The following is a 16,363-nucleotide window of genomic DNA, read 5'->3' as shown; positions in this document are numbered from 1 at the left end:
GGCAGCGGATCTTATTCGCCTCAGTACCTTGTATGTTCGAGAGCTGATGGGGAATCTTTCATGACGATGAAGCCTCAGGTTTTTGTTGAGTAATTAGGGGACAAGTTTGGGGAGGTGGAGAGCTTGTCCAAAATGAGATCTGGGTCAGTCTTGATCAAAACAGCATCCTCTGCCCAGTCATGGGAGTTACTCGCTTGTGACAATCTGGGGGATGTTTCTGTAACCATCCCACACCATAAGAGCTTAAATGTGGTCCAGGGTATCATATTTCACAGAGACCTTCTTTTGAAATCCAATGATGAGCTGCACACCAATTTAGAGCAGCGAGGTGTATATTTCGTCCGGCGTGTCTACCGGGCTCTGAAGGATAATCAGGTTGCCACCGGTGCCTTCATCTTGGCCTTTGAGGTTGGTACATTGCCCAAGAAGGTCAAGGTGATGGTCTACTGGTGTGATGTAAAGCCCTATATCCCTCCCCCGATGCGGCGCTTTAAGTGCTGGAAGTTCAGCCCTATGTCTTCCTGCATCACATGCTGAGGTTGTGGATGCCCATCATATCCCAATACTCCATGTGCCCCGCCTCCCATCTGTGTCAGTGGCGGATAACACAATTCACTTTGCTTGCCTGACTGCAGGATTCTCCAGAAAGAAAGGAAAATCATGGAGTACAAGACCCTGGACAGACTGACCTACACTGAGGCTAAGAGAAAATTTGAACGCCTGCATCCCGTGTGTATGACATTGTCTTACGCCGCCAGTGCTGGTACCATCAGCTCTGCCAACCCAGGTCACCCCCCCTCAGATCCAGAAGACTACACCCGCCCCCTTGATGGTGGGGGGCCTTCCCCTCCCTGTTGCTCCTGCAGCACCTATTTCGGGAGCAACCCCCCCCCCCCCCTCCCCACTTCTAAGCTGGAGAAGCTCACTAGGAAGGGGTTCCTTGGGTCACTCCCTTCCCAGGTTTCTGCTAGTGGGGAAGACGACACCCGCCAGTGGCTGAAAAGCCCAAAAGCAGCTGGTCGTAGGGCTTCATGCTTATCCTCAGTCTCAAAGACTGAGCCAGTGGAGTCCTCCCAGCCAGAGAAACCCAAGGAGCAGTGAGAGAAATCCAAAAAGTAAACCCCTAAGACCAAGGAAATTGCAGTGGCACCCATACCACCGCTACCTACAAGCTCTGCAGCTGAGGATGTGGTGGAGATTTTGGCGTCCGTTGAGGACCTAGATTTCGCCAGACCCTCAGCCACAATGGATATAGACTGCTCAGGCAATAAATCGGTGGCAGCAGGTGACTCTGAGGCTTAAACTGCCTCATTGAATGTTCCATGCCTTCCCAGTCTCACGATGTCATCCTCTATTGGAACTGCGGCGGTTTTTTCCACCGCCTGGCTGAGCTACGGCAACTGTTAAGCTTTACACCTGCTATCTGCATTGCCCTCCACAGCTATAAGAGATATTACAGGAACCGTAGTGACTACAATCGAGTATCAGGTGGAGTTTGCCTTTATGTCCTAAACTCGGTCTATAGTGACACTGTGCCCACTTAAACCCCTCTTGAAGCTGTGGCTGTCAGAATAAGGACAACGCAGGAAATAACTGCCTGCAATGTATAGCTTCCTCCAGATGGTGCAGTACCCCTGAATGTATTAGCTGCACTGATTGATCAACTCCCTAAATCTTTCCTACTTCTGGGAGATTTTGATTCCCATAACCCCTTGTGGGGTGGTACCATGCTTACTGGCCAAGGCAGAGATGTCGAAACTTTACTGTCGCAATTTGACCTCTGCCTCTTAAATATTGGGGACACCACACATTTCAGTGTGGCTCATGGTAGTTACTCGGCCATTGATTTATCAATCTGCAGCCCAGGACTTCTCCCATCTATCCACTGGAGAGCACAAGACGACCTGTGTGGTAGTGACCACTCCCCCATCTTCCTGTCACTGCCCTAGCATCAGGCACCCGGAGCCAGCCCAGATGGGGTTTGAGCTAGGCGGACTGGGGAACTTTCATCTCTGCTGTCACCGCTGAATCTCCCCCACATGATGACAGCGATGTGATGGTTGAGCAGGTGACTAGCACAATTGTTTCTGCGGCTGAAAACACGATCCCTCGCTCTTTAGGTTGCTCAAGATGTAAGACAGTCCCTTGATGGTTGCCGGAAGTCGCTGAAGCAATTAAGGAGCATTGGCGAGCTCTACAGTGGTATAAGGAGCACCCTTCCCTGGAGCACATCATAGCCTTTAAACGACTCCGTGCCCGTTTTTGCTACCTTATCAAACAATGGAAGAAGGAGTGTTGGGAGAGATACGTCTCCATCATTGGGTGTCACATGCCACCTTCCCAAGTCTGAGCAAAGATCAAATTTCTTTTCGGATACCAGGGCCCAACAGTTGTCCCCGGTGTTACCATAAATGGTGAGTTATGTACTGACACAAACGCGATTGCCGAGCACTTTGCTGAGCACTTTGCTCGAGCCTCTGCGTCAGAGAATTACCCCCCAGCCTTTCGCACACTGCAATGGCAGCTGGAAGGGAACGTCCTCTCATTCACTGCATGCTGCAGTGAATTCTATAATACCCTATTTACAGAGTGGGAGTTCCTCAGTGCCCTTACACATTGCCCTGACACAGCTCCTGGGCCTGATCGCATCCACAGTCAGAGAATTAAACATCTCTCATCTGACTACAAGTGACATCTACTCATCATCTTCAACTGGATCTGGTGCAATGGCGTATTTCCATCACAATGGCAGGAGAGCACCATCATTCCGGTGCTCAAACCCGGTAAAAACTCACTCGATGTGGATAGCTATCGACCCATCAGCCTCACCAACATTCTTTGTATGCTGCTGGAACGTATTGTATGTTGGTGCTTGTGTTAGGTCCTGGAGTCACGTGGCTTGCTGGCTCCATGACAGGGCAGCTTCTGCCAGGGTCGCTCTACCACTGATAATCTTGTGTCCATCGAGTCTGCCATCCGAACAGCCTGTTCCAGATGGCAGCACCTGGTTGCCGTCTTTTTTGACTTACATAAAGCATACGACACTACTTGGCAACATCATACCCTTGCCACATTGTATGAATGGGGTCTCCAGGGACCACTCCCGATTTTTATCCAAAACTTCCAGTCACTCTGTACTTTCCGTGTCCAAGTTGGTGACTCCCATAGTTCCATCCATATCCAGGAGAATGGAGTCCCGCAGGGCTCTGTATTGAGTGTCTCTCTATTTTTAGTGGCCATTAGTGGTCTAGCAGCAGCTGTCGGTCCCTCCATCTCACCTTCTCTGTATGCAGACGACTTCTGCATTTTGTACTGCTTCTCCAATACTGTTGTTGCTGAGCAGTGCCTCCAGGGAGCCATACACAAGGTGCAGTCATGGGGTCTAGCCCACGGCTTCCAGTTTTCAGCCCCAAAGTCGTGTGTCATACACTTTTGTCAGCATTGTACCGTTCATCCGGAACCTGTACTGTACCTTAATGATGATCCACTCATTGTAGTAGAGACATATGAACTCCTAGGACTGGTTTTCGATGCTTGATTGGCTTGACTCCCTCATCTTTGTCAGCTTAAGCAGAAGTGCTGGCAGCACCTCAATGCGCTCCGTTGCCTGAGCAACACCAATTGGGTTGCAGATCGCTCTACGCTGCTGCAGCTCTACAGAGCCCTTGTCCAATCCTGAATTGACTATGGGAGTGTAGTTTATGGTTCAGCAGCGCCTTCAGCATTGCATTTACTCGACCCTGTGCACCACTGTGGGGTTCAATTAGCAACAGGAGCTTTAAGGACGAGTCCGGTGACCAGCGTACTGGTGGAGGCTGGTGTCCGTCAACTGCAGATCAGACGTGCGCAACTGCTTGCCAGTTGTGCAGTACACATTCATAGTTCCCCTGAGCATCCAAATTACCATCTCCTTTCCCCGCCCGCGGCAGTCCATCTCTCGCATCGGTGGCCCACATCGGGGCTAACGATTGCGGTTTGCATGCGGTCCCTTCTCTCCAAACTGGAGTTCTTCCCTTTATCACCACTACTTGTGGTCCGGTCACGTACGCCTCGGCCGCAGCTTCGTCTGGACCTTTTGTATGGCCCTAAGGACTCTGTTAATCCCATCGCTCTCCACTGTCGCTTCCTCTTGATTCTTCCGGGGCTCTGAAGTGGTTTACACTGATCGTTCAATGGCTGATGGTCACTTAGGCTTTGCATATGTTCATGGAGGACATATTGAGCAGCACTCCTTGCCAGTTCGCTGCAGTGTTTTCACTGCAGAGCTGGCGGCCTTATTTCATGCTCTTTAGTACATCCCCCGTGGTGAGTCATTTCTTCTGTGTACTGACTCATTGAGCAGCCTACAAGCTATCAACCAGTGCTACACTCCCCACCATCTGGTAGCATCCATTCAGGAGTCCATCTATGCCCTGGAACAGTCCTGCCATTCCATGGTGTCTGTGTGGTCCCCAGGACACGTTGGAACCCCGGCAACGAACTTGCCGACAGGCTGGCCAAACAGACAACGTGGAAACCGCTTCTGGAGATAAGCTTCTCCAAAGCTGACCTGCATTCTATCTTACACCGCATGGTTTTCCAGCTTTGGGAGACGGAATGGCATAACAGCGCACACAACAAACTGTGTGTCATCAAGGAGACTATGAATGAATGAAAGTCTTCCATGCAGGCCTCTCGCAGGGAATCAGTTGCCCTCTGCTGGCTCCGCATTGGCTATATGTGGCTAACACATGGTTACCTACTCCGTCGCGAGGACCCACCTCAGTGTCGCTGTGGCTCCCAAATGACAGTTGTCCACCTCTTGCTGGACTTCCCACTTTTAGCCTCTCTGCAGCAGACTTTTAACTTTCCCAACACCCTGCCTTCGATGTTGAGCAACAATGCCTCCATAGCAGCTTTAGTTTTACATTTTATCTGTGAGAGTGGGTTTTATATTTCTATGTAGGTTTTAGCGCATTTCCTTTGTTCCTTTGTGTCCTCCACCCTAGTGCTTTTAGGGTGGAGGTTTTAATGTGTTGCAGAGTGGCTGGCTTTCCCTTTTTATTCTCGTGGTTGGCCAGCTACTGTAATCTCCTTTCATGTTTTACTCTCTTCTGTTTCTAGCGTCTCTCTGTTGTTTTCTTGTCCTCTTTTGTTCCTTTTAGTGTTTGTTGCTTTCCCTTCATTCTTGTGGCTTTTCCTTTCTTTCCGTTTTGTGTTATATGTTTCGTCCATTTTATTCTCACACTTGTGGCATTGTTTTATTAGGAACAAGGGATGGATGACCTCATAGTTTGGTCCCTTCTCCCGCCTTTAAACCAACCAACCAACCATAAACATAATCTGCTGCTTCTTCTGTAACCAGAGAAGTGCTTTAGTTTCCAAGTACTTATCACGATGTACCACTTACAAGCTTCATAGGTAAGACATTGCAGCGTGTGACAAACCAATGACTAACTTGAGTTCTAGAAACTGAGAAGATCTTTGTTCACCACCTGAGGCAATATCATTCAAGTAAGGCTAACCTTGACTGATGACCTCAGCAGTTAAGTCCCATAGTACTCAGAGCCATTTAAGGCTAACCTTATCCTACTTTAAGAGGTTACACAGCAGGCCCTCTGAAGTAGGCAATACTGTGTGGGCATCTGCTTCAAAATAGCATGATGATACTTAAGAGAACTCCACAAATGGCTATTCTGTGGTTGGCTTTTCATACTATACGTCCCTTCCTGTCAAAATGGTACATGAGATACTTTTTTGGGCAATTCCCTTCTGAACAGTTTGAGCAGGGGATGATACTCCACAGGACATATTCCCTTTGTCAGAAAAGTTATAGGATAAGTTCTCTTTATCTCTGAGTTTGCAATACTAAAAGCAACAATTATTGTTTTTATGTTACCAGGTACATCTGCATTTTGAAATGATCTTGGCCATGTTTCTATGCATACTCCCTAGGTGGCAGGGTTGTGCTTAGCAATGCACTGTTTAAATTCTTGGTGCATTTAATTATGGTGACACAATGGATGCTCATTGTGAGCAAAGAGTGAACATTAAGTTCTGCGTTAAGCTCAGGAAAACCGATGGTGAAGTGGGGACAGTGATTAAGCAAGCATCTGCAAATGATGCACTTTCAAGAAGTTGTGTTTTCGAGTGGCACAAAAGGTTTCAGGAAGGCAGAGATTCAGTGCATGCAATATCAGAAGAACTTAATTCGAACTGTGATGTGTGTCATAACATTTTACGCAAAGATTCAGGAAAATGGAAACTCAATGCAAAACTTGTCCCTCACACACTAACAGACAAACAGAAAGAGGAAAGACGAAGAATTTTTGCTGAACTTCTGGACTGAGCTAGATGTGATCCCACATTCTGTGTAACATTATTGCTGGGGATGAAAGTTGGTGCTACCAGTATGACCCCCACACAAAGTGTCAAAAGTGCTAAATGGTTAGAGTCCTAGATCACTAGTGTTTAAAAATGTCAAACGACAACCTTCGAGAACGAAGACAATGTTGATCACATTCTTTGATAGTAAAGAATTAGTTCACCATGAGAATGTTTCTCCAGGTCAAACAGTGAAACCAATTCTGTACATCAAATGCACAAAACATTTGCAACAAGCAGTTCAGCATCACTGACCCGATTTGTGGCATTCTCAGGACTGGTTCTTACTGCATGACAATGCAAGACCATATACTGCTTTATCTGTTACTGAGTATTTGACCAGACATTCTGTTATTGCCATCCCACATCTGCCATATTTGCCCAGCTTGTTACCTTGCGATTTTTTCTTGTTTATGCAAGTGAAAAGGTGAGATCGTAACCCACGGTTACTTCTTCTTTGAAGGGAAGGTATACAAATAAATCTGCGTCACAGCCGTGGACATCCATATGGCACCCACCTATGCTAACCTGTTTATGGGCCATCTGAGGATACCTTCCTAGCCTCCGAAAATGCTAAACTGCTTTCCTGTTTCAGTTTCATTGATGATATCTTCATGATCTGGGCTTAGGGCCCAAGACACTCCCTTCCATACAGCCTAGCCACCCAGGGATGGCATATCTGCAGTGACAAGAACTCCCATGCCCAGTATGCTGAGGGTCTCATCAAGGCCTTCACAGACAGGCAGTATGTCCCAGACCTAGTCCGCAAACAGATCTCCCATGCCATTTCTCCTCACACCCCCAATCCTCCCACTACCCCTCAAGAACCAGCCACAAAGGGTGCCTCCTTCATTACCCAATACCACCACGGACTGGAAAAACTGAACCATGTCTTTCGCCAGGGCTTTGATTGCCTACCATCATGCCCTAAAATAAGGGACATCCTACCCAAGATCCTTCCCACCCTCCTAAAGTGGTGATCTCTCATCCACCCAAATCTCCACAACATCCTAGTCCATTGCTATGTCACTCCCAACGCCAACCCGTTACCGCAAGGATCTTATACTTGTGGGAGACCCAGGTGCAAGACTGCCCAATCCACCCACCCAGCACTTCCAGTCCTGTCACAGATTTATCTTACCCTACCAGTGGTTGGGCCACCTGTGACAGCAACTATGTCATTTACCAGCTCTGCTGTAATCATCGCACAGCATGACTGCCAACCAGCTATCCACGAGGATGAATGGTCACTGTGACCAAAAGGAAACTGAACATAAAATGCTTGATTTCAATGGCTGCTTCAATACCCAAGCCATCTGTATCCTCCCCTCTACCACCAGCTTTTCTGAACTGTGTAGATGGGAGTCATCCTTACAAAACATTCTTTGCTCCCATAATTATCCCGGCCTCAACCTACCGTAACAGACTGTCCCCACACCCTCCATCCAACAATTTCAGCCCCCTCTGTCCTATCACCTCCTCCCTATCCTCATCTTCGACCCTCTTTGTTTGCCACCCTCTGCCAACATACCCACCCATCTTTTCCTGCTCCTTTCCTTTCTCGCTCCTTTTCCCCCGGATCTCTGCCCCACAACATCCTGATGCTGCACATGTTGGAATTTTAGTCCATGCACACTCCGCCAGACAGTGCTTCTCTCTTCTCTCACCTATACACTGCTGTCCCTTCTCCTTCCCCTCCAGATTGCTACTTCCATCCCTCATGACACTTGCATTCTGATCTGAGCTGCCAGAGTTGGAGGTCATGTGCCCTTACTTGTGTGAATGACTGTTGTGTGTTCCTTTTTTTCTGATGAAGGCTGAGGCCAAAAGCTTATGTGAAAGTGTCTCTTTTAATTGTGCTGTCTGCAACTCAGCATGTTAACTTTACAATAAGTTGCAATCTATCTTTTTCTATATTGTTGATATTCCTACCTCGAGTTTCCATTGTTTTGTATTAATTACTGATTTCTTGAGAGTTCAATCAAGCCACTCTTGTATTTCAGATAGTGGACATTGCATGTGGATATGGTTTTACAGCATTTGCTGTAGATGCCAAGGATGGATACAAAGTATTCGGCTGTGGGATAAATACAGATTCACAGATAGGTAAATGAAACATTTAAATTGCCTATTTTACTTTTGTAAAATATTGGTATCAAGTATTCTCTATAATTTTAATGCTCATTCCTCTCCCTAATGAAAAGAATCTCCAAAATGAAAGTACAAGGAAGTGAAAATGGATAAAAGTTCTGCTTCTCAGGTGGTAGTTGTCATAGACAAAAAAGGTGGCACATATGCTGGTGTATTTGACAATATTTTTCTTCCTTTGTCAAAATAATGCATTGTTGGAGGAAACTGCCCTGTTCAGGAACTAAGTAGAAAACCTGTTCAGAACCACTGATCAACAGATACAGCAGGACATGGCAATAGGTAAATCATCAGTGGAGTGCTAGCAACAGAACAAATTTGAAAAATTGAATAAAGGCTATCACTATGTTCATTGTAAGAGGCAAACATGTGCAAAACTGAAGCATGGCAGTTATGATGTGGTAGAGTATTGTGTCTTATCAGTATGGAGTTATTGACTGCGTAAGGGTATAGATGTCAATCCGGTATTTGATGGATCAATTTGCCCCTTACACTTCTTTGCTGCAGCACAACATGCCTCTTTGTGACATCACTAAGGAGGATGCCGCGTAGTTCTGGAAGGTGCGAATTGGTGCTAGAGATTGGTTGGCAGTGCAGCAGTCACTCGTGTGCAATACCCAGAGCCATCAAATGAGCAAGACATGAGTGTGTATGAGAGTGCTATTGCAGGAAATGTGTTAAAAATATTAGTTTGTTGGTTATGAAAATGATTAATATTGAAAAGATGCCTACAGGAAAAAGATGACAGGGTTAAATCATTTTACATCATGAATGATGAGTATATGCAAGTCAAGTGCGAGTGCTGTTAGAACCCATGTTAATGTAATTTGCAATCAAGGAGTGAATAAAATTTAGTGTTCAGCACAAGTTTCTTATGTGATATATAACCTGAATAATTTTCATAACTTTTGGATGAACTGTTTTATTTTACGTGAATGGAGTGAATAAGGCATGTGTCGGAAGGTACATGGTTGGGATTATAATTACCAACACAAGTACCTTGGATGTAAGTTTGTCCATCTAGAAACTGGCTAATTGAGATCTCCAATGTCTTTAAAAATATCAATCATGCTGAAACAATTTTCCAGCAATTCAACCTTAGTGACTTGGTTGTCAGCCTGATGACTTGTTTTAAGCCTCTGCTTAACACTGCCTGATCCCTACACACCACTGCTATGGTGTATGGAAGGGAGAGTCATATTTGAAATTATCTATATTATACTAGTGGATCCATTGTTCTTGTTTGTGTGTCAACATAGAAACCACTAAGCTGTTAGTAAGAATGATTGGATGCAGAAAGAGGGTAAACATTGGTAAAATCAATGTCTGTGATATAGCATGCTCTTCAGGTAAATGGGTGTGACTTTAATACTTGCTTTTCCATAAGCATGATGTAGACTTTTTCCTTCCACTGGAATTAATAGAGAGGAACCTCCTTTCTCTCCAGCTCTTTGTTCTGCTATCATCCTCAGTCATATTTAATTTAAGTATCTAGTTTTTCATAATTAGTGATAGCACACTGGACTCACATTTGGAAGGATGACAGTTCAAACCCATGTCCGGCCATCCTGATTTAGGTTTTCCGTGATTTCCCTAAATCGCTTCAGACAAATGCCGGGATGGTTCCTTTGAAAGGGCATGGCTGACTTTCTTCCCAAATCCGATGGGACCGATGACCTCACTGTTTGGTCCTGTCCCCACAACCAACCAACCAATAATTAGTGATTTCTCTTTTTTTTCCTTTCCTTTAGCTGCTTTGTCTTTATTTTATACTGCTCTCTTACTCTGTTACTGCTATGACATTACAAGCATGGACATCCTGCAGGCAATAATGTTTGTAAAACAAAACTCAGAGTATAATGTAACAAATAGTAATGTACATAAGTACAATACACAGGGAAGGGAATATTTTCACAGAATTGCAGAAAAAAAGGCTGCAGCCCATAATTCACGTATAATAGTAACCATCTTTTATAACAGACTCCCATCTGACCTCAAGTCAGATAATTTAAATACTTTAAAGAATAAACTTAAGCATTTATTAACAGAGAAAAGCAGTTATTCAGTAGAAGATTTCAAGTTGTAATATCCCTTTTTAAAACAGTGTATATAGCAGGAGTTTGTTTTTGCAACACAAAAATGATAATTTCTGACCTTCACACACTATATCAATGTATGCTTTTAATTTCACATTGTAAAGTCTCTCTGTAAAACAGTGTATATAGGCATAAGTTTATTTTTGCTACGAAAAATGATGATATCTGATCGTAACTATTTATATCAATGTGTGCACTTATGTGTGTTAACTAAACCTTTGTACATATGGACTAAAATCTATGACAATGTCTGAAAACTGATTGTTAAATGAAAAGCAAACAAACAAATAAAAAAGCCTAACAGTCTACTACAGCAGATGATGTGAACTTATTCTCTGTAGGTTTGCAGCCTCCAAGGAAAAGCTGTGCAGAGTGAGTCACATATTTTCTGGTAAGAAGTGAATAAATATGCTACTAGCCAAGGCACCTTGGAAATTTCAGCTCTTACAGGCCAACTGAAAACAAAGAGCAGTGAAATGTCTGGGACATAAAATTATTTCAGGGATATATGTATTAATTAGCCACTGGAGCTTTGCAAAAACTGAAAGCAGCATTACCACGGAAAATAATACTGAATGCATGCAGTATAATGGCCTGGTTATTAGAAGCCATTCAAGCTTAATTACATTATGAGGACTAGTTATCATCTCAAAAAAATCCAGTTGTGACTAAGAAACTTGGTGATGTTAATCCTGCTTCACAAACTCACCCTTCAATGCAACACGTTTTTCACAAAAATGAATGACTTGGCAAAGACCGTGGTTGTAGAAGCCTGCATTTTGGCTTTGCAGAAAATATTCCACCCCGAAAACCAACTCACTGGCAACCTGTAAAGCCTACCATGGAGTGGTTTGTTCCAATGAGGATAGAGGATGAAATCACTTGGTGTCATTTCAGGAGAGTATTGGGATGAGAAAAAATTTGATAGCCCAAAGAAACAAATGTGTAAATGTGTCTTGTGCAGAATGAGGTGGGGGCTTGTCATGGAGCAAAAACACCCTCTCTGGACAGTTTCTCATAACACTTCACCTTGACGGCCCTCCTCATCAGGAAATTTTAGCAGTATGCTTATGTGTCAGCATTGTCGGTTTTTTCTGTGATAAAGAATTAAGTACTTTCACATTAGTTACTGCATAATTTGAGGTATAATGAAGTTATGACATAACCAATTACACCAATTGACTGTGCACAGATAACTGGTTTTAACCCTATATCTGGCACACCCAGAAATGTTGTGATGAAAAATAATTAAGTTACTTAAATTAAATGTATATGGTCATGTAAACAATTTACATGGTTTTTTAAATACAGTAACTTGCCTGTAGGTATTATTGCCTGCAAAAGGCACATGGGTGCTGCATACAACGTTGTTCCTGTGACTGAAATAGTGGATGCATTGCACACTATTTCATGTGAAATGTCTTAAAAAATTCCTTTTTGCTACAAAATACAGAACAGTTCCACTGTTTCCACATTTTATTGTTGAATGCCCCTGAGGGCAATGCCTGCATTTTTCCTTTTTCCCCATATTCTGGCCAGTGACCAAAACTGTCATACTGTACATCATTCACTGGAACAAGATGTCTATTTTTCTTCTTCTTCTAGAATTATCATCCATCCAGTAGTCAAAGTCAGTTTTTCTCTTTCCAGGAAAGATAAGTTAGTTTGCAGCATCCCTGGGAAGAGTTTGTGGACATATTTGTATAATAACTCAATTTCAAGACTTCCGCTTTACTTCTGTAAGCAGTCTTCATTGTACAAGAAAAAACAGAGCAACAAAGAAACTGTTACATCAGTAACTAATGGTCACATAACATTGCACGGTGTCTGCTAAAGATGCGCACTATTCAGAAATTTTTCACCAGGTACAACAGAATATCATTGTGTAAGAGTAGGTTTAAAAATTGCATGCAAACAGCACTGGCCTTTCAAGGACGAAACTCACAACATATTACAGAAAACAGCTCACAACTTTGGTGCTGTGTAAGAGCAACATTGCCAAATAATGGTTAAAGGCAACCTACATATGTGAGTAAACCTATAGTATTTGAATAACAGATTAAAATACAGTTGAAATTATTTGCTTATGAAAAATGTATCTGCTAACACATCTTAGGGGCAAATGGCTCTTTCGTGATAGAGGGTGTACATAGAGAGTCTTCCACATATGGCATTAGCAGTCTAAGTGCATGTGCAGGGCAGTTCACAAGACTTCCTTGGGGATATGTGAAACTCTGATAATGCATAGTATCTCTACGTGAGACTTATTTTTTGCTGAGTCATTCAGTTTATGTGAGGCTTGAAAATTGTCTCTTGACATACATGGAGTGGGACAGTGTTTTTGGTATTTGACTTACTGCAATTGGACGTAAATATGTTGTTATCATGTACTGATTTGGATTTGGGTGTGTCTTGTTCTGGGGGGGGGGGGGGAGACTTAACTCATGTGGGCTTATGATGAAGAATAACTCAATTTACTTATGGACTTCTGTGTGTTGTATCTTGGTAAAATTCTTGAGAGCACATGGGTTTTTTGGTTACCATTTATCTGTGGGAGCTTTGCTGATTGTCACTAGGATAGCATAGTTTTAGGGAATAAAATTTCCATTATATAGTGACCAGAATGTGACAAGACTGGGAACAACTCAAGAGCCCACTGAAACTGTCTGACCTGCCAGGGGCCATCTACAAGAAGTCACAAAGAGTTAACAACAAGACAACAACAAGAGGAAGGACAATGGAGACAGTAGAGCTGAATAACAAGTCCAGTAAGTAAACCAAGAGTGAAAGCTAGACATATTGAGTCCAGGAACAAAATGATGTGTAGAGAGATCAGTACAAAATCACAGTGAAATTACATCTGAAGATTGAGCTGCTGCAGTGCTAGCTTCAGAGGGCAGCTGGGGGTGCTGACAGGTTGGCAAGATGGGCATGGCCCCACAGCCAGCACTTTCAGGAGTGTTGCCAGCACCCTCAGTGCAGTCTAATGGCTGTCATCAAGGTCCATGCATTCCAGCGGACCTTCAAACTCGCTGGGCCAGCATACTTGATCTTTTCTCCCTAAAATGGTTTCATATGGCCAGAGGTGCCCAGACAATGCTTTGGAAGGTGAATTGGTAGTATGGTTGACATCATGGCATTATAAAGACTACTAGCTGGCAGGAGGAACCCAGGATGTCTGGCAACATATTGGGGCATGGCAGTGTGGATGATGATTACTGAGGGGTTGGAGGCCGCAGCAAAACCTCCACCTCCATGCCTGTATTCACCCATGCTGGGGTGGTATCAACAAGGATGGCGGTTTAATAATGAGGAGTAGATGGAAGTGGTCAGTATGACAGTATCCAAACCCCAGGCAGTGTCAACTGTCATAAGGTGCTGCCAATGGGTGGTAACCACCATAGCTGGCATCCTTGAGTCTTTTGCCCCATACTAGCATGGCCGCGCATGTGGCTGTTCCTGGTGGAATGTGCCCAATGTACTGGGTGCGGGTTTCCTGGGTCTGTAGCGTCAGGAGGTGGAGGAGAGTACACAGCTGCTTCGCATGGAGGAGCTCTGCTGGGCTAAGGTTGTGGACACCATGAGCACAACTGTGGTGGTGGTGGTGGTGGTGGTGGTGGTGGTGGTGGTGGCAGTGGTGGAGGCGGTGGCGGAGGTGGTGGAGGCGGTGGCGGAGGTGGTGGCAGCGGCACCCACCACTTGTAATGTTTGTTGTTTAAATGTCCATACTATATGCTCTGCACTACCATTGGAGGATGCATTAAACAGAGGACTAAACAGGTGTTTTATACTATTCATGGTGCAGAATTGTTTCAAAGCCATTGCCGTGAATTAGGGTCCATTGTCCAACTTAATGGTTCAGGGAACCCCGTTGATGGCAGGAACCTGGATGAATTCATTAAGTGTGGTGTCAGTGGTGGTGGACAGCATGCTGACCACATAAGTGTACTTAGGAATAAATGTCCACAACAATGAGCCACATTGAGCCTCGAAAGGAACCAGCAAAGCCCAGATAATGTGTTTCCAAGTCAACGGTGGAGGTGGGCCAGGGAGCTAAAGATGGCGTGGTGCCAGGCGCAAGCAGAACAGTTGTGCACCTCAGCTTCCAAGTCTTTATTCAGTTCTGGACAGTAGGAATGTCACATTTCGTCCATAACATACACCAACGCCTGCGAAGGAGGAGTTGGAAAACTTGAAAAAGCAGGATAGGTAGGATGACAACACAGTTAGTAAAATGCTCTCCATCAAGCAGGAGTCAACTGTGATGTCTTTCAAATGGTGGTGAGAGGTGAAATCAGATCTGGAGCTCTGGAATGATGTTCATTGGAAGATAAAGGTAGGGTCATGGTGTATGTCCGCAGCAATTTGAGTAGCTGTGTTGTGTTGCTGTTCCACATCAGTGTGGAAACACAAGATTCTCTGTTGGTAAAAGGCCAGGTCTGAGTATGCAGGTAGAATATAGCGATCATACACATTTGCCAGTTGTGCATGGGCTTGTATTTAAGGTATAATTGCCGACCGCGGTGGCCACGCGGTTTAGGCGCTGCAGTCCGGAACCGCGCGACTGCTACGGTCGCAGGTTCGAATCCTGCCTCGGGCATGGATGTGTGTGATGTCCTTAGGTTAGTTAGGTTTAAGTAGTTCTAAGTTCTAGGAGACTGATGACCTCAGATGTTCAGTCCCATAGTGCTCAGAGCCATTTGAACCATTTTAAGGTATAATTCTAGGAGCTGAGAAAAGAATCCAATACTGGAGACATTGTACCATCCACTCTGGAAGCTGGAAGCACAGCCCAAAGAGCACTACCAGCAGTTTGTGATCTGTAAACTTGGTCCTGAATAGGTAAACATGGGACTTCTTAGTGGCATTAGTGGCAAAGATATTCACTAAAGCTCCTTTTCTATCTGCAAGTAATTTGATTGAGTGGATGTCACCATCTTCAGCATGTGGGAAATTGGTTGCTCAATACCATCATCATCCCTACGCTTCAAGACTGCACCAGTGTCATAGGGAGAGGCACTCACAGCCAAAACCAGAGGAAGTGTTAGGGTAAAAGAGTGTAAGGCAGTGCGCCGAGTGCAGCAGACAATTCAGCTGTGTGAAAGTCTGTTTGCAGGCAGCTGTCCATCTGTATTGACAACTTTCTTTCATAACTGTTTCAGTGGATGCATAATATGGGCTCCTTGTGAGAGGAACTTCGAATAACAATTCACCTTTCTGAAAAAAAGCCTGCAGCTCTTGCAAATTTTGGGAATAGGTTAGAGAGTCAATTGCTGCGACATTGTGGTCAGTGAGCTGGAGCCCTTCTTAGTTGCACAAGTGTCGGAGATATTCCAATTGCTCCAGAAAAAAACTGTCATTTGTGTAAGCAACAATAGAGCCATGTGTCACAGAACATAATAAAGAAGGTGCAAAGGTTACGCAGGTGGTCCTGACACTTAGTGCCAATGACAGTTAAGTCATCAAGATAGTTAGTATAAATGGAAATGGACATCATTAACTGTTCCAGGTATCTGCCAAAGTGGAAGAGATCCCAAAAGGTCTGCCATAGAAAAATATTCACCTCCAACTAGCTTCATGAGGAGGCCCTCTGGTTGTCAGTTTAAAATCTCCGCATAGCTGCAGGGAGCCATCAGCTTTCTTGACCACTGTGTGGCCGAAATGTTGGTTTTAACAGGTTCAGTCACTCCAGCATATGTACACAGTCTAGTTCCTGCATAATGAATGCCTATAAGAAAACCAGAATAGGCTGTGCC

At 44.4% G+C, this 16,363-nt stretch overlaps 1 protein-coding gene across 2 annotated transcripts in view; it reads left to right on the top strand.

The window, feature by feature from the left end:
- LOC126091445 (RCC1-like G exchanging factor-like protein) overlaps positions 1 to 16,363 on the top strand; it is a 149,855-nt gene that overhangs the window by 45,454 nt on the left and 88,038 nt on the right. For both annotated transcript variants that reach the window (XM_049907062.1, XM_049907063.1), the window contains exon 4: positions 8,367 to 8,469. In XM_049907062.1, the coding sequence (XP_049763019.1) occupies positions 8,367 to 8,469 (103 nt within the window). The remainder of the gene's footprint in view (positions 1 to 8,366; positions 8,470 to 16,363) is intronic.

Source organism: Schistocerca cancellata, chromosome 1, assembly GCF_023864275.1.
Source record: "Schistocerca cancellata isolate TAMUIC-IGC-003103 chromosome 1, iqSchCanc2.1, whole genome shotgun sequence".
Classification (NCBI taxonomy): Eukaryota; Metazoa; Arthropoda; class Insecta; order Orthoptera; family Acrididae; genus Schistocerca; species Schistocerca cancellata.
This window is presented reverse-complemented; position numbering and strand designations above follow the sequence as displayed.